Below are 22,467 nucleotides of genomic sequence, written 5' to 3'. Positions count from 1 at the left end.
GACCGTGATGAAATCTCCCAAGCAGGAAGTGAAGCCGGTCCACGTCCTGTCACTATTTGTGTGGCTGTCCAAAGCTCTTGCCCCGACCAGTTGGTATCTATAGATCTGGTCCAAGATGATAGGAATGGGCTCCTAACGGCCCACAGACTCTGACAACAATAGAGCTCCATGACCTCCAGGTTATGTATAGAGCTGTACAGCCACCAGCAGCAGCCTCCACAGCTGGGTGTTAAGAGAAAATAGAAGGATGACAGTGCAGCAGGCTTGACATCATCTCACTGTCTTCTATTTTTATCTGTACATGTGTTCACTAATCCATCTGGCCATCCATCAATTACATGCCGCGGCCTCGGACATCGTGTAGCAGCACTCTCTCATTTGCTAAAATCTTGCATTTTGTATCCAGTGATGTTCCGTTCATCACTGTGGTTTGGTCAGGTCAGTCAGGGACACACACTTCACAGTCCTCCTCCAGTTGGGCCGCACATGACAAAAACTTTGAGCACTGTTGTAACAAATGGTGGATTGCTGATTTGTGTTGCTCATTGTGTTTTGTCTCCTCTGACAGGGGTGATCAGCCAGTGGCAGAGTGAGTCTAAGGAGCGCGTCATCTCACTTGTCCTCACCCACCTCCCGTTGCTTAAACCTGGCAATGTTGAAGCAAAGAGTGAGTACATGCGCCTGCTGCCTCGCATCCTGGCCCACACCATCGAGCATGGCCACCACCTGGAGGAGTCTCGACAGCTCCTGTCCTACGCCCTCATCCACCCTGCCACCTCCCTGGAAGACCGCGCCGCCCTGGCACTGTGGCTTAATCACCTTGAGGAGAGGGCCGCTGCCCGGGGGGACTCACTAGAAAGACCTCCTCCTGCTGGGCCACACCACCACCACCACCACCAGTCCACACCTCCATCCACCCTCACCTCATCAGGATCCTCCTCCTCCACTAACACATCTTCATCAGGAAATCTCTACTCCTTGCATCACCACCAGCGCTACGGCTCGGACGACCGTCTCAATGGGTGGCAGAGCTCCAGGGATTCAGGGCTGGGCGGAGGCTGGCATCAGCAGCAGGGCTGTGAGAACGGGCACCTCCTTCTCTACCCATCATCCTCTGTGCCGGCGACCATCAACACAGTGGGAACAGGTGGAGGCGGGAACACGAGTAAGTCAATTTTGCCCTGTCCTGTGTGAACTATACTGTGTTCAGCCTCTTTGTAATCGTGCAGCAGTCAGCACATCTCATGTTTTCATTAGGTGTCACATCAGGTGTTTTTTTTCTTTATATTCGATTAATCAATTAATTGTGAAAATAGTCTTAGAATGTTTGTACACAAATTCTGTTCAAGATGTGACGGAGAAAATGGACGGATATGAAACAGAATCCCTTAAACTAAGACTGATGGCTATGGCTTTAAACTGTTACATCAATATTTGCCTTCCTTTCATTGGTTTACATTGGATGGCAGGTTTATTTCAACTGATTTCCCCAACTGATAAATCAGTTGACTGACTGACTGACTGATCAGCTGATAAAAATGAGAAAATGTCACATGAATTCACAGCACACAATATATTCTTTTTGACTCTAAGACACCTCTCCTTCTTTTCTTGATGGTGTGCAGATAATTTTTTAGATTTCGTTTTTTTCCTTTGATAACCTTATTTGTTCAGATATAAGATGCGCTGCAATTCAAGCCAGACTGACTTGTTTACTTCTAAAGTTGAAGAGGTACCTCAGTGATTACAGCCACCTACCCTGGGCTGGCCTGATGATGAGCTCTGTGTCTGGGGTGCAGGCACTGCTTCACACAAGGATCGTTAAACTTTAACTCAAGTGGGAAACAAGTCAAACAAGGCCAGGTTTGGTCATCAGGAAAGAGGCAAAATACAACAGGAAGCTGTATAACAGGCTATTGCAGTTAAAATCGGTTCTATTTTGGTATCAGCTGTGCTTGAATGAATAAAAATAATGTTGTGCACAAAAAACATCTGCAGTGCAACAAAGGTAATGCGTATTTAAATTCACTGGTTCATTATAATTCCGTTAAAGACACTCTTAAGACCAAAACGCACCCTGAACACACTAAACAGACTCAACACGGTAAATACACACTGGTCAGACCGACTGCACTCTGGACAACCCACACAGCAGCTACAGAGGCTGCGCGAGGCCGAAGACAACACACAGAGAGGGCAGGGCTGTTCAAATTGAACATAACTATGGTCAGAGCAGGATATTTCCAGACAAGAATGCAAGGGCTCTATGTTTCTTTTTTTTTCCTGGGAGATGAAAGAAACAGCTGAGGGTTTATAAATAAAGACACATTTAAAGCCCTGCTCACTGCTCCAAGAAAGATCCTCTTGTATTTTTGACTGCTAGCAGCTTCAGTCCCACACAAAAGACCTCAGGATTTCACAACCAATGAACTACAGTAACCCCAGCACAGGACTGGTGGACTGGAGTAGAGGTGATGATGTGTGGATATTCAGAGGTGTGTGAAGTCAGAGGATAAAACGTGTGTCATTGATGCTTTCATATCTCATCAAAATGTATATGATGTAAAAGTAAGAAAATACAGCAATCGTCCCTTGATTCTCATTACTGTTCAGCCCCCCCCTCCCTACACACTGTGTGCATGTGGTCATCATGATGATTACCGGAGTATAATTGTCCAACCACATCAACCTGCATGCTACTGATACCACATCCTGTTGACCCCCTCAGCCTCAGTCCAAGCCACAGCGACACATACCACCCATCCTTTACCTTGTAAGGCAGCCTTTGTGGGAGACTGTATTTAGGGAAAATGGCTAATATTTAGGGACTGGAACTTGTAATGTTAGCTGGGCACCTATTTTAAACAGGGCCCATGAAGTCCTATACATAGCGCCAACAGTAAGAGGACCGCATATAGGAGGAGGAGGAGGAGGAGAGAGCCTGCAGTACTGGTGGCAGCCTACCTCATCAGAGCGGCGACACAAAAAGCTGTTGGTTTTCCCTCTTTTCATTCAGCAGTAGAAATCTGTGATATTGGAGCTGCTTTTATTGACTTTTAAAGTATTTAGATTTTAGTTGTAGCAGTTGGTTTGACCCCAATTCGTCTCCATCACGAATTCCTTCTGAGGAGCTTAGATTTGAATTATTAATAAATGTAAAAAGAAGGACAGTTTATGGTATGAGAGGTTTCTTTGTTTACATCATCGCTATAGGTACAGAAAAATTATGTCATTTTATTTTATTCATTTTGGGTTGATTAGAGCATATATGAACAGGATTATACTTAGGATAATTGTTTGTTTGGTTTTTTTTGGATTAGTTGCTCTAGTTTATTTAAGTGTGAATATCTGTTTTATGTGCCTGGCAGATGCAGACGCCTCCCTCCAGATGTCAACTCACAAACAAACAATTTCAGATCTCAGTTAGTCTTATGGCGTAGCTGTGGAGATCAGCCATGGATCAGAAAGTGAGCCATCACCAAACCGAAAGCGTGTTTTGGCACTGCACTGTTATGTCAAACAAACATATTTACTACTTGAATCATGTTGATCTCATAGAGAATTAGAAATCTGGCAGGAACATCCAGGACGATCCTGTCAGTATGATTTCTCTGGTCTTAGTATCTGTCTAACAGTCTGCACCTACCTGACTGGTCTTGCTGTTGTCCTGCAGTCCTGACGAGCGGCGGGGGCAGCCAGCAGCACAGTCCCCTGAAGCGCTCCGTGTCCCTCACGCCTCCCATGAGCGGCCCCAGCAACCAGCCTCTGGGCCACGTCTGGCTGTCCCAGGAGGACCTACGGACCGCGAGAGGCCCAGCCCTGGACCACGCTCCTCTCTCACCCCAGAGCAGCATCGCCTCCTCGGGCAGCGGGGGCAGTGAGCACCTGGAGGAGGCAGGTTTAGGAGGAGGTTCAGGTCTGCATCGCAGCTCCTTCCATGAGGAGGGCAGTGGCATGAGAGGTGAGTATCGCTGTGGTATCGAAAGATGTATCGAGTATCTTTTTTCTATACCAGAGCTGTGTTGGAGTTAAGAGTTCTGGTATTGTGAAGACATTACTGACAACACACAATGCTGAGCATGTGCAGCAGGTTCAACCAAACTACTGTTGTACTTTCCCTTTAAGAAGATCAGCACCAATACTGCTGGGAAAAATCACTATTTAACTACAGAAAGACTGCAGAGTGGAGGCTACCAGTTGTATTGTTACACAGTGTTTGCTGATGAGGGGGCTTCAGTATTAGATTCAAGTGGGAGGGAGACTTGAGTGGTTCCTGTCTCATATATGTAAGTTATGTGGATTTAGATGAACCGTGTGTGACTGTCTGCTGTGTGGGCACAGTACAGGCTTTCAGCTCGAGGCTTTGGGAAGCTGCTGATCGAGTCAGAGCAGTTTGTCAGGTGAAGCAGAGGCCAGGTGTGCTGACCCCGATGACCTTACTGGAGTTGAACCTGTCCTGCTCTCTCTGTCTTTGCTGTTTTGTTTAGAAACATTTTTCATGTTGTCATTCAGCTAAATGTCTTCTGTCAGATTTGCGTTAGGAGAAAATGTTGTCAGAAATGATCGATTGTCTGATGGAATAAAGTGCTTAATTTTCATAATCTTACAGAACACTGACTTCTGAAGATCCACTGTAGGTGTGTGTGTGTGTGTGTGTGCGTGCGTACTTCCATGGATATTTCTTTTGTTTATTGCAGACTTGCTTTTAAGCTCTATAACAATATCCATTATCCAGTCAAAACAGTCAAAACAGTCTAATTGCGATCAAATATCCAGTAACATACTTACTGGAGGTCGTGACTGTATACTTCATGTGGGGTAGGAGAAGGCAGGAGGAGACGTCCAGTGTCCACAGAGTCCCTGCTTCTGTAAGAGTGTCAGAGTGAGTCCTTGAAAAATAAGCCTACGGATAAACAGCAGCAGATTGGGACAGTTTGCACCGCCGTAACTTGTAAGCAGAGAAAAAGGCTTCACTCTGAAGTGTAAATTAGAACACAGACGACTGAGCGTCCGGCTAACAGTGTGGAGAACAGACGAGTAATCAGTCAAACGAAACAGATGATCAGTGAGAATGTGATTAGTTGAAGCTTCTGCCTGCAGCTTGTCTTTCTTAACGATTTAATCACGTTTATGCAAATGTAAAAGTTTTGAATTTTTTCAGATGTGCTTAAAATATCTTTCTGTTTTTCCAGCTCTGAGCTAAAGAAACAACATGCAGACAATGTGACTGTAATGTTCATTTGTCAGGAACTATTGATTGTATATTTGATTGTATATGTATATTTGTATATTTATTTAATAGATTTAATCATATATTAGTCTGTGTTAAATACTAAAAATATACTGTACATTTGGTTCATTAGTATAAGTGTGTACATCAGTTGAATCTGAGATGTGTGTGTGTGTGTTTTCGTAGATGTCCCTGCGTGGCTGAAGAGTCTCCGTCTCCATAAGTACGCTTCTCTATTCTCCACAATGGCCTATGAGGAGATGTTGTCTCTCACTGAAGAGCAGCTAGAAGCACAGGTTTGTACACACACACACACACAACAACAACAACATTACAACAAATACAACATTATCATAGAAACTTTGTTCTAAAGCACTTAAAGAACTGATGTTGATGTGCATGTAAAAACACATCAGTACTCTTGAATATGTCTGAATGTGTCTTGAATATGATATTGACAAGGTTTAATCGGATTTGAAGAGCAGTGTAAGTTGATAAGTTGATATTAGTGAAATAAACGGTTCAAGAGCGACTCGGTGACTGCTGTGCCTGTACTTAAAGACGTCGTGGAGTCTATTCTGAAACGGAGGATGCAGCTAAAATTAACACAGCTCACCGGGAAGCTGTATACTTCCTCCAGGTGCTGCTGAATCTTCCTCTAACGCACAGCTCCACTGAGACATGCTGAGAGAGACAAAGACACAGAGACATGTCCTGTGTCACAATGGACTGTCTGGATCATCGGTGTCAGATGTTGTATTAGCCTCAACTGAAATTAATTTGCTGGAAACAGTTTGAAGTCCACTCTGTCCTCCCAGCCAAAAATGAGCTGCACTTGCTGCCTCCTCTTGCTGTTACATTTTCCCATACAACATCTGCCTCCCGTGTGTTAAAGACAACCAGTGTTAGTACACTCCATCTACATCTCTTTGTGCAGTCATCAGTGCTTCACACCAATAAGAAAAGAGATATTTGACACAAAACTCTCCCCTCCAACAGAAAGTTACAAAAGGAGCAAGACACAAAATCGTTATCAGCATCCAGAAGCTCAAAGAGCGGCAGAACCTCCTTCGCAGCCTGGAAAAGGTGAGAGTGACGACGTGCACCACATTTCCTTCTCCTCCTTTTCACCATTACACAAAACAACATTCCCATAGAGCTCAGAATCTGACGTGAAATTATTTGAATTTGAAAGTCTCATTTTGTTTTGTTTGACTGAGCTTATAACATTACTGGACACGACAGGACGCCGCCTCTCTTTCCTGTGTGAGAGAGCGAGAAGGGAGGGCCGTTCTCAGTCGGTGTTATGTATCTGAGATGGCAGCTAAGGGAACACCTAATCCAGGAAGGAGAGTTTTGGGCTCCGAATTTAAACCCGTCCGCCTCCCCCACCCCTCACCCCTCCATTCAGCCTTCACAGCAAGACAATGGCGCTCAAGGGCACACCACAGGAGGGACTTCTTGAGCCAGCTAAATTCAGACTTAACCTTTTCACCAACGCTTCACTTTTAAAATCTGTTCCCGCTGCATTGGTGGGGCTGGGGAAACAAGACACCTGTTGCTTGGTATTTTGGGTTTACACAGACTCATGTCCAGCCTGTGAGGGGTGGGAGGGAGGCTGACACGGTGCACGTGGACACAAGTAGTGAAGGAAAACTGCATGTGTGTGTTGCTTTATTCTCTGCTCTGTCACAGGGCAGCGCCCCCCGGCCCTTAGTATTACACATGTAGGTCAAGGTTTTCATGTTTCGGGTGGCTCGCACGAGTAGTCGAAAGCTGCAGTTCTTATTCTAGACATCTTGGGTGTAAATCTCACACCAGATCTGGCACTTGAGTAGATGCAGGTGTCTTCTGGCACTGGCCGGGCAGCCACTATACTTAACAAATTGTTCTTAGTAAAAATGTACAAATTAATATGCCATCATCTTTCTGACCTGCTCTCCTGTTCTCTCCGTATCCTCCCATCCTCCTCCTTACTCCTATCATGTACCACCACCAGGATGTGTTGGAGGGCAGTAATCTGCGTGGCCCACTGCAGGAGCTCCACCAGATGATCATGACGCCCATCAAAGCATTCAGCGGCGGCGAGGAGGCCTCCCTGCAGCGCCCCCTGCTGAGCCCTGAGGGCAAGAGCGCTGCACCCGGTTCCCACCTGAGCGGTGGTGGCGGCGGAGGGGAGGCCGAGTCAGGCACAAGCGTCATCGCTGAAGGGGATCTACCCAGCCAGTTCACCCGCGTCATGGGCAAAGGTGAGCCGGCACTCAGCTGAGGCCGTTTCCGTGGACCGAGAAACGTTTTGTTTTGTTTTTAAACCTATTTTCCATAAAAATCCTATTTTCCATCTGTGCCTTCTCAGTTTGTACCCAACTACTGGTGTCGAGGTCAGACGAGGACAACATCAGCTCCTACCTACAACTCATCGACAAGTGCCTTATCCATGAGGTACCCACTCGCTCTGGAATACACAAACATAGTAGGAACTGACACACTCCACAGGCCAAAATGTCTGGCAGTATGAAGTTGCGAGCGTGAAACTGTATTTTAATGTACACTTAGAGACACTGTTGGATGAATGACTACGAGCGAAAAGACAGATGAATACTGAAGCTTCATGGGTTAGAAAGAAGATTCATAAAAGAAAGCTTTGAGGGGCAAATTCTGTGAATTATTCATGATGCTCCTCACATTTACTGTTCATTTTACTGCTATCCATCCTGACTTTTTGTGCAGATGGATCGCTAATGTTTGTGTGTGTGTGTGTGATTTAACATGTCCACACACTATTTGGTGAACATACAGTATATTACACAACATATGCATTTAGTAAATATGTTCGTACAAACATGGAGCTGCTCCTCTGTTTACATTATTTTTCAGTCTGAACATTAACGTTAACAAAACTGAAACATTGAGGCAGCGTAGAAAAAACATTAATTATGTTGTACTTTAGATTTACTTTTATGTGGAGGAGAGTTTTAGGGAAGTAGACATTTGTTGTGCTTCGAGTCATTCCCGAGTCATACTCCCTGTTCTCCCCTCTCGCTCCTCATCAGTCCTTCACTGAGACGCAGAAGAAGAGGCTGTTGTCATGGAAACAACAGGTCCAGAGGCTGTTCCGGTCCATTCCGAGGAAAGCCCTCCTTGACATAGCAGGCTACCGACCGCAGAGGAGGTGAACGCACACAGACGTACAGACATGCATGTTATTGAAATGACTTATTTTGTTCTTTCTTGACTTCACTGTTCAGCTTATTATTTGTAAAACTTAGTGTGTGCCTGTGTCTCACTTTTTGTCTCCTCTTGCTGCAGCCGTTTCGGCCAGTCCAACTCTCTCCCCACCTCTGTCTCTGTTGGGGGCGGCGTGTCGGCCAGGAGGAGTCTTCGCCAGTTCCAGATGCCCTCCAGGAGCTTGCCGGGTGCCAGGCTGGGCCTGCTGGGCAGCGGGGGTCTGCTGGGACCCACACCTCGCAGCTCCAGCAGCACCCCCACAGGCCCCAAGCAGGGGAGGCAGGTGAGTCCAACCAGCAGAGTACAGGTAAACAACAAGGACAGACACTAGACAGGGGTCCCACGGGTCCTTGAAAGCTTTTGAAAATAGACAAAAGTATACGTGGCTCATTGAAAGTCCTTGAATTGATATGTTTTGTGCAAGAATAGAAATGAAACGACCATTTTTTATCGTTTGATAAAACATTGAATTTCAACACACTTTACATTGACATGCTCTGGGTCTTTACTTAAGCTACAATCAGGTGATCAAAGGTCATATGAGGGTGGACAGTTCAGATTATTCTCTAAAAGGCCTGTGAATTAAAGCTCTTTCACACAGAACAACTGGAGCTCATTTCATGGTCTGCTCGTGCGTGTGGTGACTGGAATGCTGACTGGCAGTGATGTTTCGTGACTCTACAGAGGAACATTATTGAAATACGTAATAACACATTCCAGGATGTTTACAGTAACCTGGGCAGCAGAATTCCTTCTCCAGCACGTATTCTGCTTGAAATAGACTTTTTATTCCATGACAAAAAAAAGTGCAGTGTGAGGAAGAGGAGCAGCAGTGGTGTTTGGCCAATGAAGTGAGGTGGATGGAACTCGTAGGCAGGTCACCCCACATACCAGAGACCCTGCGTCAGCGCCGAACTCTGAAACAGGAGGAGCTGTGGAGCTGTTTCAAGCCCACCCTGGCACACTTTGGTCCGGGCTGACCCAGTTCAATGGGAGTCTCTCTCTCTCTCTCTCTCTCTCTCTCTCTCTCTCTTTCTCTCTCTCTCTCTGTCATCCCTGACAATGGGAGGAAATACCTCAGTTCCTCCTCCTCACACTGGACCTTCTTGTGTGGGACTGTTGTGTAGGGAGAGAAGGAGGAGGAGGGCGGGAGGGAAACATGTGAGTCATACTTTGGGAGAGGTAGCTGTGCTGTTGGAGGAGGAGGGGCAGTGGGAGAGAGAGCCAGTCAGAGGCAGTGAGAACAGTGCACAGGCATTTCCTGTTTTTCCCTGGCCCGTGGCACTGGAGGGCCACGAGGAGGGAGGGCAGAGGGAGAGGGGTGAGGGGAGGGCCGTGTGGCAGTGGCGTTGGGGGTATAATAGGCAGGTTACAGTGAGGAATTCATGCGGTGAGTGTCTGAGACTGTCATTAGGTGTGGGCCAGACTTCCAGACAGGATTGAGGGGTGGGATGGGGGGGTGAACATGTTGAAGAAGCTGTGGCCTTGATCTTACACTCCACTTCTTCTTTCAAGCTCGCACCTTTCATATTCACTGGTTAAAGTTACAGCAGTGTGTGAAAAGCGGTGATGTCAGAAGCGAGTGTAAAGAAAGAGGAAGCTGTATGAGCTTGAAACGTGTGAGAAACACAACCATCTTATCCATCTGCAGGTCATTAAAAGGTTGTGTTAGCGTCTATTAAAATAACTCTGTAAGAATATATTAAGTCAAAATGCAGCATATGCTAACAACTGTTCCACAAAAATATTCACCACACACCACACATTATGAATCATCATTTCATTGTGCTTGATCTAGTAAATATTTAAAGATGATTTCTTTTTCCAATAAAACGTGGATATTCAGTCCATACATACAACACAGCTCCATTAAATCTGAAGGAACTGCAGCAGTAGGTTTAACTTGCGGCACTGATCTTACGTGAGACGTGTTTGCACGTTCAGTCAGTTGATTTAATGTCCGATTTCTCCTCAGGGTCTGTGGTTTGCCAACCCCGGAGGAAGCAACAGCATGCCCAGCCGGACCCACAGCTCCGTGCAGAGGACCCGGTCCCTGCCGGTCCACACCACGCCGCAGACCATGGTCATGTTCCAGCAAGCCGGTAAGAAACTCTCCTGCGAGATGTGCTCCCTCACTCACACACACACACACACACACACACGCACACACACGCACACACAGGGATGCTGCGTTAGATGTGTAGATATCTTCTTGTCCCATAGTTTGATACTGACATGGCAGTTAAAAGCTTTTCAGTCGAGTTCTTCGTCTTTTCGTGTGTACATGAACTTCATTTTAGCTTTGAACAGCCAATGAAGGACAACACATTTATTGTTTAGTCCAGTTGTTTATTATATTTGAATTTAGTGTTCAGTTCACCCTTGAAGACAGTTAGGTAGGGTGCTGATTCATTTTTGTGTTTTGCAGGTTTGGGCTTAAAAAAATATAAATATTTTAAGTAAATATAAAATATTAAGTTATTGCGATTACAATGATGCAGTATTTACAAACAAAACATTCTGTTTTATTTGAAGACAAACTTCATATAAAGCTCAGAACATTAATTTCCTCTTTCTCCTTATTATCAAGATGAAAACCTGTTTAGAGCAAGAGTGGTGTATTGTTAATTAAATAATTTGGTTAAATAATTTCCTCCCAGCCTGGACTCACCGTGAAAACCCCCCGCTCACAGGGCGCACGCAGGCCGTCGTGGTAACCATCGGCGCCAGGCAGAGTGACCTTTGGTAGCCTCTGCTGACTGGACTTTGTCCCACAGGAACAGTGGACAGTAATAGGACATGCTGGGACTTCCTCTGCTGTCCTCTTTTTAGAATGACGAAGAAAAACAGACTAAAAAAAAAGAGGAGGAGTCTCAGGAGGAGTGGAGAGTGTGTGAGAGAGGAAGAGATAGAGGCGAGGAGGGAGGGAAGAGTCGGAGGAGTCTCACAAAGAGGCTCTTTGTGCGGTGAGGACATGGCTCCCTGCCCCACTTTCCTTCCCTTCCCTCTCTCCTGACTCTCTTTCTTAACTTTCCCATCTCTCTCTCTCTGCCTCCCTCTTTCTTTCTCATCCCTCCATCTCTCCTGCTTTGACAACTCTGCAGAGTCATGCACACACAGCATTCATTCTCGAGGGTGGGTGAAGCTGGACCTCGGCCAGAGAACCTGATTCGTAAGGCTGGACCTCCACCCTGTCCAACTCTGCCTCGATGCGATCGGTCTTTAACAGATGCATAAAGTGACTTGTTAAGTGAGACGCGGCGAAGGAAGGAAGGAGTGTGTGTTTCTGTGTACAGTTTATCTCAGTGTGTGTTTGTGACACTGTAAGTCTGTGTGTGCTCGGGGAGGGGGTTGTTGGAGGGATTTGGAGCCTATAAATAGACCAGTTTGGACTACTGGGCCTAACTCAGCTTTTCTCTCTGGCCACAAGGGATTTTCACTGTCCAGCCTGTGCCGAAGACTCAGCTGAGGACTGAATGGCTCAAAGGGGTTGCTAGGCTGTACTCTGGCCCAAATAACACCCCACCCCACCCCAACCACACACACACACACACCCAGTCCTGTAAAAACTGTCTCCATTTTGCTCACAGTTGAGGCCAAAACAGCCGACAGCAACAGCCACCTGGGATCTAAAACAACAGGAGAAAGGAAGAAATCATGTGATGAGCCTCCATTAATGAGATCACAGTGTTTTAACATTATTATAATTTTAATTATGTTACCGGTCGGAAACTGCAGAACCAGGATGTGCAGTGTGTCTGATAATCAAGTCACTCTGCTGCTCCAATGATGTGAGGGCTGCAGCTAAGGATTATTTTCAGTGTTGATCAATCTGCCAGTTATTTTCTCAATTAATAGTTTGATCTTCAAAGTATCAAACAGTAGTGTAAAAAATGCACCTTACAAGCTGAACATATTCAGTTCACAAGGATATGAAATAAAAAAATCAGCACAAGACAAACTGAAACCAGTGAGTGTGAACCAACACAACTAATGATCCAATTTCCAATAAATGTCCCGTCAGTCAATCGAGGAATTAATTTTGCTCTAACCGATTCCATACATACATGTGCATCATCTGCCTCTTATCGCTGTGGGGAACAATACGAAGAAGAGCAGTAGTTTTTATTTCTCAAACTTAAACAGAGTTCGTCGGGATGACTTGAAGGCAGCATAAGAAGACTACTGTGTGTTCAGTGTGGGTGGAGGAGGAGTCACAGGATGATACGGACGCACCACCGTCCTGTAGATTACTGACCATCAAATTTAATCACTTACAGAATATTAAGACATTGCAAAGCGAGATCTGACTGTGAGATAATTGTAGTAATTGATTATTTTGAATAAGTAACAGTTAAAATTTTGTCCCCGGTCCAATCCCAACCCTTCACACACACACACACACACACACACACACACACACACACACACACACACACACACACACACTCCTGCTGCTGCAGTGCAGTCATTGTTTTGATGCAGCGTGTGCCTCGGTGCTGGAGTTAACAGTGTGGTATAATCTGATTATTGAGGCTACACTCTGGCTGAGTGGACGACATTGTCCCAGCACGCTGATCTGATTTCTTTTGTCCTTTGCCAAATCGTCTGATGCTGATTTATTAGGAAAAGGGGAAAAAAAAGGTTTAAGGATTATCGTGTTTAATTATGATCAAAGGCGTCCGATTAAGAGTGTGTGAAGTCAGTGAAAATCTAACGCTGCTCTTCAGCACTCCCGTGCACACTGATATCAGATTGGCTTTGCAGAGGATCGGCTGTGGAAATCGATCTGTGAATCGAGTTTTTTTTTACTGAACCTGCTGTCATCATCCGTTTAACCTGAACATATGATAACCGAATTTGTTTTTGTTTCTGCACAGATCTTCAGTTGCCGGTGACGGAGCCAGACATCAACAATCGCCTTGAGTCTCTGTGTCTGAGTATGACGGAGCACGCCTTGGGAGGTAACGCTCTTAACAAACTGTTTAACCCTGGCTATTAAACCAGAATACACAGCAGTTGTGATGCGGGGATTAAATGTCAGGCTCCCCCTGTTTGTTTGTCTATCGTTATGACCTGAACGCTTTCATGCTGCCTGTCTGTGATCACATTCAGGAAGTGATGTTTAAGTGGCTCATCGAGTAACATGGTCACTCATGACCCTCTCTGCCTGATCATCTTACTGTCCATGTTTCTGATGTCTGGCGGTGATGACAGACAATAAGTCCAAGACGAACGACCTCTGACTTACCCCAGCTGTCGAAAATGAATCCACTGTGGTTCTCGGCAGCCGCGGCCCTGTTTGCTTTTGCTCCATGTTGTGTCGTCAGGAACGGAAGACAGTGTGTAGTCCTCATGTGGGGTATCTGACACAGAATAAGTGAAATAACCTGCATCACTCAGGAAAAGAATATAGAAACAAACAATGAAAAAGTATTTTGTTCTGTAGGGATGCTCCTAACAATTCATTTCCCTAACATTTAAACTTTAAAAGACTATTTGACCGGTCTAAAGTAAGAATACTCTGAGAAAACCTTCTGAAGGCATCGATTGCATTCTTCCATTCTGACCAAACTGTATTTTAAACGCTGTTGAAATGTGCAGGACTTTGCGCCATAAATTATGAGCACTGACAACAAAACATGAGGCTTACTCAACTGATGAAAAAGTTAACAGACATTTGTGGAAAACAGTATTCAGAAAGCAAACTGTCAGTTTGTTATTTAAATGTGTACATTAATGAAATAATAACAATATTAAGTTTGACCAGCAGCATCTTGCACATCTCCAGTCCAAAGTGACTCTCGAGCGGCGTCGTAGCAGACGCAGAAAAAGGCTGAACCCCGATGCAGAGTCAAAAAGGCAGGGATGGTGGTGGTCCAAAAACTATAAGTCTTTATTTTAACAAGGCAAAAAACTCAAAAAGCACACTTACTGTGGCAAAACTGTGGCAATAATTGCTGGCAAGAACATAACATGACATGACATGACATGGCAAGGCAAAGGTATCCTGGCAAGACATGGAAGACACAGGTGGCACACATTAGGAAGGAGAAAGCAATCAAGAAAACTAAAAGCAAAGCTACCTAAGAACAGGACACACAGGGGAAGTGACGCTTTTCAAAATAAAACAGGACATGACATAACCCTTGAACATAAAACATGGAAACACATGACAAGACAAACATGAAACATGGCACATGGACTGAAATCAAAAGACAAAGCATAACAAAAAGAAAACACCAGCAGACACAAATGACATCAGTGCATTGATTCTGTTTCTCTTTTACCAATTCATTATCTTTGTTGACTAAACACGCATGTGTTGTCTCAAATGCAGTTTGCTGCATTCGACGTTTTTTTTCTTTATCTATGAAACCTTTACAGTAAAAGCTTTTTTGTGTGTTGTAAATGTTGCAGAGCCTGCAGCTCGTCCTGAAGTCGGCCACTTCAGAAGCCGCGGCTGTAAGCCATTTTATTTTTGTACCACAATGTTTAGGTCATAAGGTTGAGGTTGTTGCATCACTTGAGTCGTTGTTGGCAGTGCAGGTAGCAGCCAGCCGGCAGAACCCTGTGTAGTGTTTATATGTCACAGTATCATGTTTGAACCCAGCCTGCAGGCCCTCACAGGCTTATCTGGGTTTCATGTCAGCAGGACTCTCGCGCCTCCATCCCCTCAGTCCGAAAAGCCTTCGTACAGGCCAGCAGTTGGATCTGAGTCCACCAGTGTTACATTCAAAGCCAAAAGCAAACTCCACAGTGTCCAAAGAGTCGTATCTGTCAGTCAGTCAGTGAGTCATGTTCGGGCTCGGACACTTTAGTCGATCTTAAGGCTGACTGGCCCAGTCCAGCACTCCGTCGATTGTCCTGTTGTGTGAACAGCTTAAAGTCTGGAGACTCTGACCCATCAATAAGTGCAGACTTAATGGAGCCCAGCGAAGGTTTTTCATGTGTTGTATTTGGTTGGTCCAGTCTGGCCAAGCAGATCCAAAACTCACCAAGTCTGAAACCTGACAGCAAGTCTGTCAGCAGTCGAGTCGAGTCGAGTACATTTCAGCTTGAGAGAGAAATAAAATGAGAAGAGCCAGAGGGGGGAAACTCTCGCTTACAAGTACAATATACACCATCAGGTATGACCTGCCACACAGCCTCATGTGGACGATTAAATCATCATATCGAGTTACAGGAAGATCTTCATCATCTTACAGTGTGATGTAAAAGTAAACTGTAAGTTGAAGCGGAGACTATTGGAACAGCAGTTTGCTGTGTTCACATTTCACTGCAGAGATATTTCATTATTGTGGTTATATAAATGTAATGTATGCTGCTGTTAGAGCTCGCTGTTAATATCCTGTGCAGCAAGTGAGAGGGAGAGCGAACACAGTGAAAATGTTGTTTCTGAAAGGCGAAAGGCCAACAAGCTTGGACTGAAGCAGATTATTTTGATAGATAAAAACAGTTTTTCTCAGAATATTTTGACTTTTGGAGTGATAAGTGAAAATAAATAGTATAATACTAATAATATTAGTGCGGCTTTATCAGTAACTGTGCAGAAATACCGAGTTTAAACAAAACGGAGATAAAAGCTGCAGCAGTCGAATGTGCAGCGTGATGAATGAGCACAGACCTAATGTGATCTGTAATCACCTGCGTGTGTTTGTGATGACAGTTTGAAACCCTCTTTTTCCTCTGTGTTTTTTCTGTCGTTTCCGCATTTTGTGTGGGTGGCAGACTTGAAAATGCTAATGTGAACAGAAAACACCGAACACAAAAAGTCACCTTTAAATCTGTCAGCCGTTCACTGCGGCAAAGCTGTCCTGAGTCCGTCTGAATATTCCCGTGTACAGTGAATCACAGCCTCCACCTCCACCTCACAACTCGACTGAGGCGAAGACAGTGAGCCTCAGTGAGCGGCGGACAAGTGCTGCTTTGTGTGTGTGTGTGTGTGTGTGTGTGTGGAGAGCAGAATGAAGGAGTGTGTTAAATGGAAGAAACTTCTAAATCAGGGTTTTTTAGATTTTCTAGTCTGTCGGACTCAAACATCGAGCTGACTGTGTTGATCTGCAGAAACATAACAGGAAATGACCTAAATCACAATGTTTTGCGGGTATAAGAAGAAGAATGTTGACATTTAGTCGGCAGTTGGTCAGTTTTGGAAAGCAAAGTGACTGCGGACTGAAGTCTTCCACTGGAACGACATTGTGTCAGTATTGATGAAGTGGATCAGGTGTGAGCCGCGATGTGACCGATCCACACTGAAGCTGTGAGCACATCAGCACATCAGGCTGCACTGAAGGAACTGACGCATCATCAGATCAACAACGCCGGCCACGTCAGGCGCCGTGTTCACGCTCGACTCCTGTGTTTTACAGCACATTCTGAACTCTGCTGTGCGATTCAGCAACCTGCCCTTTCAGTGTCACGATGGAGGCTTCATGTTTGTGGAATCAAAATGTCTGCCAGCTTGATAACATTTCCCTGTTCAGCCACACCGGAGGCAGCAGCTGTCAGACTTGTTTTGCTCTGAACGGCTCTATCAGTATTTTGACAGATGTGTTGTTCTCTCACCATGACGGTGTGGGCCCGGGCCCCTCGCTGTTCACCAGGCCAGAAAAGCTTCAGGCCTTCTTACTAACAGTTCATGGCAGTCGGATGAAAAGTGATTTATATGCTTATGACAAAAACATGTTTAGCAAGGATGTAGAGTCACAGTAGAGAACGCCAGAACCAAGATAACCAGCATCATAAAGGGATGAAGGATTAGTAGAGCGGAGAATTCCATCATCAAGATTTGGGCGATTTGTTGTAAAGGCAGAGAGGAGCGTGAAGCTTAAATTCTGTCATGGCTCATTTCAACAAGCTAACTGAATGTAGAAGTTGGTGTTGGAAAGCTGAGAGATCAGAAATCCCTCTCTGTACCAGCTGATTTACACTCAGGGTCACAGGAAGCCTGTCCCAGCATGCACTGGGAGAAAGGCACAGGGAGGTTTAGGAGCCTGAGGACTCATGGCTGCCATCCCACCGTTCTCTGGTCCAGTTGTACCTTCCTTTGGTGACAAGAACACAAACCCTGTCTGAGATTAGCCGAGTTAAACCCTAATGCCTTTTCTTCTGTCTGTTCTTCCTCTTCAGACGGTGCCGACCGCACATCAACGATATGAAACGAGGACCTGAGTGAGAGCAGCAGGTTCACGAGGCTCTCTCACGACAAGTCACCTCGAGGTCACCAGCCCTCCTGTCCCCTCCTCCTGTAGCCGATGGTAGAGCTCAACCAAAGGATCGGGCGGGATCCAAGAAACACAAGAGAGCCGCTCATCAAAAGCGGCTAACACAAGCTATCACATTGGCACCGTCCATCGGGTCGGAAACACACTTCCTGCTCCGCCAGCATGCTCACAGTCACCTGCGTCAGGGTGAGGAGAGAGAAAAGCACTGAACACGGCCCGGACAGTGTGTGAACAGCGCCCTCACCCCCCGGGGAGGCCAGAAGAAGAACTGCAGTCCAGTCAGCCCCAGCAGAAGGGAGACGCTGTGCTGTGGATCAGGGCCCAGGGAGACTGAGGCCCTCTCCCTCTCTGACACCCTCGTGGCATCTTTCAAATCCATCACAGTACCTCAGACCCAAAAACAACACAAGGCAAGCAGAGCAAGGACGACGCAGAAGGAAGTTTGGGATTTCCTTGACTGTTTTCAGTGAGGACTGAGTGCTCGTAGAGCTCGGGAAGGCCTCTTCTTCAGTATTGGGTGGCAAAAAAAGAATCATTTATTTGTGTTGTATGTATTTATTGTTTACATAACGATGCTACTTTCAAAGGGTACAGAAACATTTATGAATTTCAGGTATGAATCGTGTAATATTCTGTAAAGCCTTGGCTGCCTACCAGCTTTACGTCCTATGAGTAGCCATCACGCTAGTTTACAACCGACATGCTTATTCTTTATTTTAGCGGCCAGCAACGAAGACGTGTTGGCTTGAACATTTACCAAGAGAGAAGCAGAGGGAGGAGGAGGAGGTAGAGCAGACGTGTGACGAAGGATACGAGGAGGAAGGTGACGAGGAGAAGGACACAGGAAGTGGTAGAAGAAAGAATCGAGCTGAAGTGATACCGGAGAGGGAAGCGGATGTTTAGAGGAGAAAGACATCAGAGGCAGGACCTTTGATCGGCTGATGGTGACAAGAGGAAGATGATGTCATGTCTAATCATATTGTGAGTCTGTGAGTGAGTGCGGGAGGAAGTGAATTTGGCACCGGTCAGTCACATATTGTTTATCCATAGCATGTACTGTATGAACTCTTTGAATTCAGAGCCTTCGCAGGCACAATGCAATGAAAATCGAGGTTTTTATATGCGGAAATGGGAGATTAATGCGGCTGTACGGTCAGTGGGATCGGTCTGCATGCTCAGATTCTGGGTTCAGTGGTTTCTCTAAAAGCAGGGTGATATGCTTAAGCTGCATGTTAGAACTAAATATCTTTGTTGGAGCAGAGGACGATTGTGAAACGTGTGAGATGTCGATTCGGTCTCCGCTCAGGCCATGTTGCTGAGAGGATTGCAACATTGGAGAGATCACACACTGTCAATCCATGAAGGGTAGTTTTCCCAGAGATTGTCTCATTAGCGCTTACCTCCGCCTGCTGGCCAAACACAGTCATGGCAGGACAGACGCCGAAGTCCCTGGACACACTGGCACTGCAGATCATCGAAAAATCATTTATGAGCAACGCATGGGGAGAGATGAGTGCTGCAGGAAGCCCCTCGTGTAACACGGTCTTCTGTCTGTTCTGGCAGCGCAGGCCTACGTGGAATTTATTTTCTTCTTTTAAAAATCTGAATCTCATGGTTATTCTGTGTCTTAATATTTATCCTCAGTTTATTGTGTCTCGTACAGACTTTATAAGAATAGGTTTATATGGAGATAAGCTGGTTAGGAAACTCCCTCTGTGCCGCGTTCAGCCGTGTGCTGACCCCGAGTGGTCATCACTGAGGGTTATTGATTATTATTCCTTTATTAGTTTGTTGCAATTCTGTAGTACTTCCTTTGTATCCTGCACTTGATATGATAATGTGATACACTAAAATCCAAATGTTCAAGGCTCAAGCAACAGTTTGGTGCTTTGGAGTTGGATCAAACGGAGGAGATGGAGGAGACGAGGCCGGCGCTCGACTCGACCGCCGAGCTGCAGTCTCAGCGGACAGACCGAAGTCGTGCGGCGATGTTGAATCCCGCGGCAGAGACGAGGAGCTCTCGTTGACTTGAAATGTTTTCTGTTTGTCTGACGGTGGATGCTGGAGCTGAAAACTCCCTCTTGTCGTGTCGTTTCAGGCCGGGCTGAGTCGTCCCACCAGTGTCTGTGCAGGTTTTAGCCCTTTTGCCTGCTTCCTTCTTATGGTCTTCATTCCAACTCATTATGGAGTTAAAATGAACTCGTAGTTCACAGCGAACATCGCGTTTACTTTTCCTCCTCTTGTTTGATGCAGTGCAGGCGAACACACAACAATAATTTGGACAAAAATAAATGGCGGCATGATGTTTGCTGCGATGAACCACCATCTCAAATGAGGACCATAACAGAAGCAACTGGCTGCCACCATCTAAAACACTAAAGTCCACTTTAAACACACGGTAGAAGCAGCCAGCGGTGATGCATTCAGTGTACGAGCTGCGTTAAAGGGACTAAAACGTGCATAAAACCTGTTGTGGTGCCTGAGGCTGTTTGCCCGTCTTGATTGGCTGAACGTAGCTTCAGATCCCTTGACTGAAGCTGCAGTGTGGATCACACACACACACACACACACACACACACACCACAGATAAAGTGCAAGAGCCGTGACAGCGCAACATAATCTTCAGCGTTTCAGGTGCGTGTGTGTGTTTTGCGCTCTTCGACTTTGCGTCTGTAAGAGCCAATCGGACGTCACTCACGTCGTTCACGTTTGTGAGCGAAGATCTGCGACTCCACCAGAGCGTGAATGTGACGTGAAGCCACAGACTGATGTTACACCTTTGACATGTTTTTCTCTGACGCTCCTCGCTGAGAATCGGACTGTTTCAGTGTCACGGCCATACGAATCAGTACTTAAAGTAGATACAATTATTTATTCTTTTTTTTCAGAGGTGATACTTTTACTCATTTAGGTGTATTATTATTTAAAGTACCATATGTATTAACATGTTATGGCTGGTGACCATACGTACATCTCAAATATTAACATAGCTATTGTTGACTTTTGTTCGTTTGTTTTTTGTTTTTGTTTTTGTTTTTTTGTTGCTGTTTTTGAACTATAATCTTGTTTGTATCTATCAGTGTCATGTTGAGATTCTTCATGTGAAGCTTCGCTGCAGGAAACGGTCCATCACAGACGCATCCATTCACGTTCCGGCTGCAAAACTCACATCGGGCGAGCTGTGTTGTTGTTTTAGCCTTTGGCAGGCCGGGTAGTAGACTGGTCCCTTCTGATCTGGAGTCTGAAACTGGTGCTGTGGGCGATTTCCCACCTCCTGAGTGGGAGAGGGTTTTGCTGTAGGTTTCTAGGTGTGCTTCATTAACAGAAAAGGCTGGTATTTTGTATTGTTCTTACTGTCAACAAATCCCATGAAAAGACCAAATTCAACAAAGTGTTTGTCCGTCTCTCAATGCTTTCCAACTTGGCCGCTTTGCTGTGGCTCTCGACATCAAGCCGATTGATCCTGCTGATGACGTTTACCTTCAAAAACGGGTCAAAAGTATTTAGTTTCACGTTTAAAAAAAATTTAGTGATTTTCTAAAACAGCTGCTCACTGAGGTTTTTGGTAAACTTAACTTTAACAGGAGGAAATATTGCATTTTTTGGGGAACTACTTTCAGCTGCGGATTAATCCACGTTTGATTGTCCAGTGAGTATTAGGGCAGCAGAACAGTGTGTGTCGCACTGAGTCAAATAAACCACAGTGTGTGTGTGCGGTTCATTGACTGCGTGAATAGTGGATGGAGCTTTTGGGTCTAAAAAGTGACGCCAGTGCAGAAGTGCTTTAAACTTTCAGTCTTTCCACTGTCCAGCAGGGGGCGACTCCATTGGCTTATAATGTCCTGATCAGTTTATAGTCTCAGTCGCCGGTTTCAAGTCTTCGTCAACATGCGGTCACATTTAGTCAAACAGGCCATAACGCAGGGTATGTGTGAGGGCGGGGCTACCTTGTGATTGACAAGTCGTCGCCACGGCGTGTCCTCAGGTTCTCAGTCAGATCCAATCAGGACATCCTCTCCAGCTCCTCCCTCTCGTCCTCATCCCGTTACTTCTGGCTCCAACTAAACAAGATGGCGACGACCACAATGCCAAACCTGAAACATTTCCTGTTAGTTTTGTTCCTCTCATGGGATTTGTACAAAGAAAAGCAGAGAATATCACCCGACATGTTGTTTAAGTGTTTTACATGTTAAAATGACCTGCAGTCAGTAATGTATTCAAAGGGATAATAGAATCTGTCGTATTTTTGCAGTATTTTCACGTCATTTTGCCATGTTTGAGTTATAAAGGTGTTGAGACAAAGTTCAGGAAATTTCTTTCATTCTCACATAAAAACACGAGTTCTCGTCTGCGCCACATTTCATAGAAACGCTGGCTGACAGCATTTGAACAACTCGAGTCGTTGTTGTTGGTTTGGACAGAGTAAAGTTACAGGCCTCCAGTTCCCACTCAGCCCCGGTTTCCTGCGGCCTCTCCGGGTCCTGTGACGGCGCAGGTCTGGGGATCGCTACGCAGCTCTTCAAACCAAATGCTTTGTTTTTATTTCTTCTACGTGCATATCAGCTCTGTGGGTTTTCTAACGCTGTGCACACTGCAGTATTAACAGTTAGACGACGCCTTGATATTCCAAAAAAAAAAACAAAAAACAAGTTAATGTACTTTAAGTCAAGACATATATGCAGTTTTGTATCTTTTATTTTGTCATAGATTCTGCAGTTTAGTCAGTTTATGTTGTTATGGGATGCCAAGACTTTTATTTTGTTTTTGTTTTTTTGTTTTTTT

The 22,467-nt window shown here is 45.3% G+C and overlaps 1 protein-coding gene and 1 long non-coding RNA gene across 4 annotated transcripts in view; one reads left to right on the top strand and one right to left on the bottom strand.

Moving 5' to 3' along the window:
- The window catches only part of samd4a (sterile alpha motif domain containing 4A), a 41,799-nt gene extending 20,270 nt beyond the window's left edge, over positions 1-21,529 (top strand). The window contains exons 3-14 of one of the 3 annotated variants that reach the window (XR_006843995.1): positions 569-1,165; positions 3,674-3,961; positions 5,417-5,526; positions 6,230-6,316; positions 7,230-7,479; positions 7,587-7,672; positions 8,284-8,402; positions 8,540-8,741; positions 10,434-10,560; positions 13,339-13,422; positions 17,591-18,666; positions 19,784-21,529. Coding sequence is in view for 1 of the 3 variants with exons in the window: in XM_046395563.1 (XP_046251519.1) it covers positions 569-1,165; positions 3,674-3,961; positions 5,417-5,526; positions 6,230-6,316; positions 7,230-7,479; positions 7,587-7,672; positions 8,284-8,402; positions 8,540-8,741; positions 10,434-10,560; positions 13,339-13,422; positions 17,591-17,619 (1,979 nt within the window). In the remaining 2 variants the exon portion in view is untranslated. Of the gene's footprint in view, positions 1-568; positions 1,166-3,673; positions 3,962-5,416; positions 5,527-6,229; positions 6,317-7,229; positions 7,480-7,586; positions 7,673-8,283; positions 8,403-8,539; positions 8,742-10,433; positions 10,561-13,338; positions 13,423-17,590 lie in introns of all 3 variants that reach the window. The other 2 variants (XR_006843994.1, XM_046395563.1) reach the window with 2 other exon arrangements.
- On the bottom strand, positions 10,005-13,816 carry LOC124062708. The gene is made up of 3 exons (XR_006843997.1): positions 13,710-13,816; positions 11,130-11,309; positions 10,005-10,593 (listed from the first exon to the last, which is right to left on the bottom strand). It is a non-coding gene; the product is annotated as an uncharacterized LOC124062708 (long non-coding RNA).
- Positions 21,530-22,467: the final 938 nt, after the last annotated feature.

The sequence above is a fragment of the Scatophagus argus genome, chromosome 1 (genome assembly GCF_020382885.2).
Source record: "Scatophagus argus isolate fScaArg1 chromosome 1, fScaArg1.pri, whole genome shotgun sequence".
NCBI classification, from domain to species: Eukaryota; Metazoa; Chordata; class Actinopteri; family Scatophagidae; genus Scatophagus; species Scatophagus argus.
Note: the sequence above shows the minus strand (reverse complement) of the source record. Positions and strands in the feature narration are given on the sequence as shown.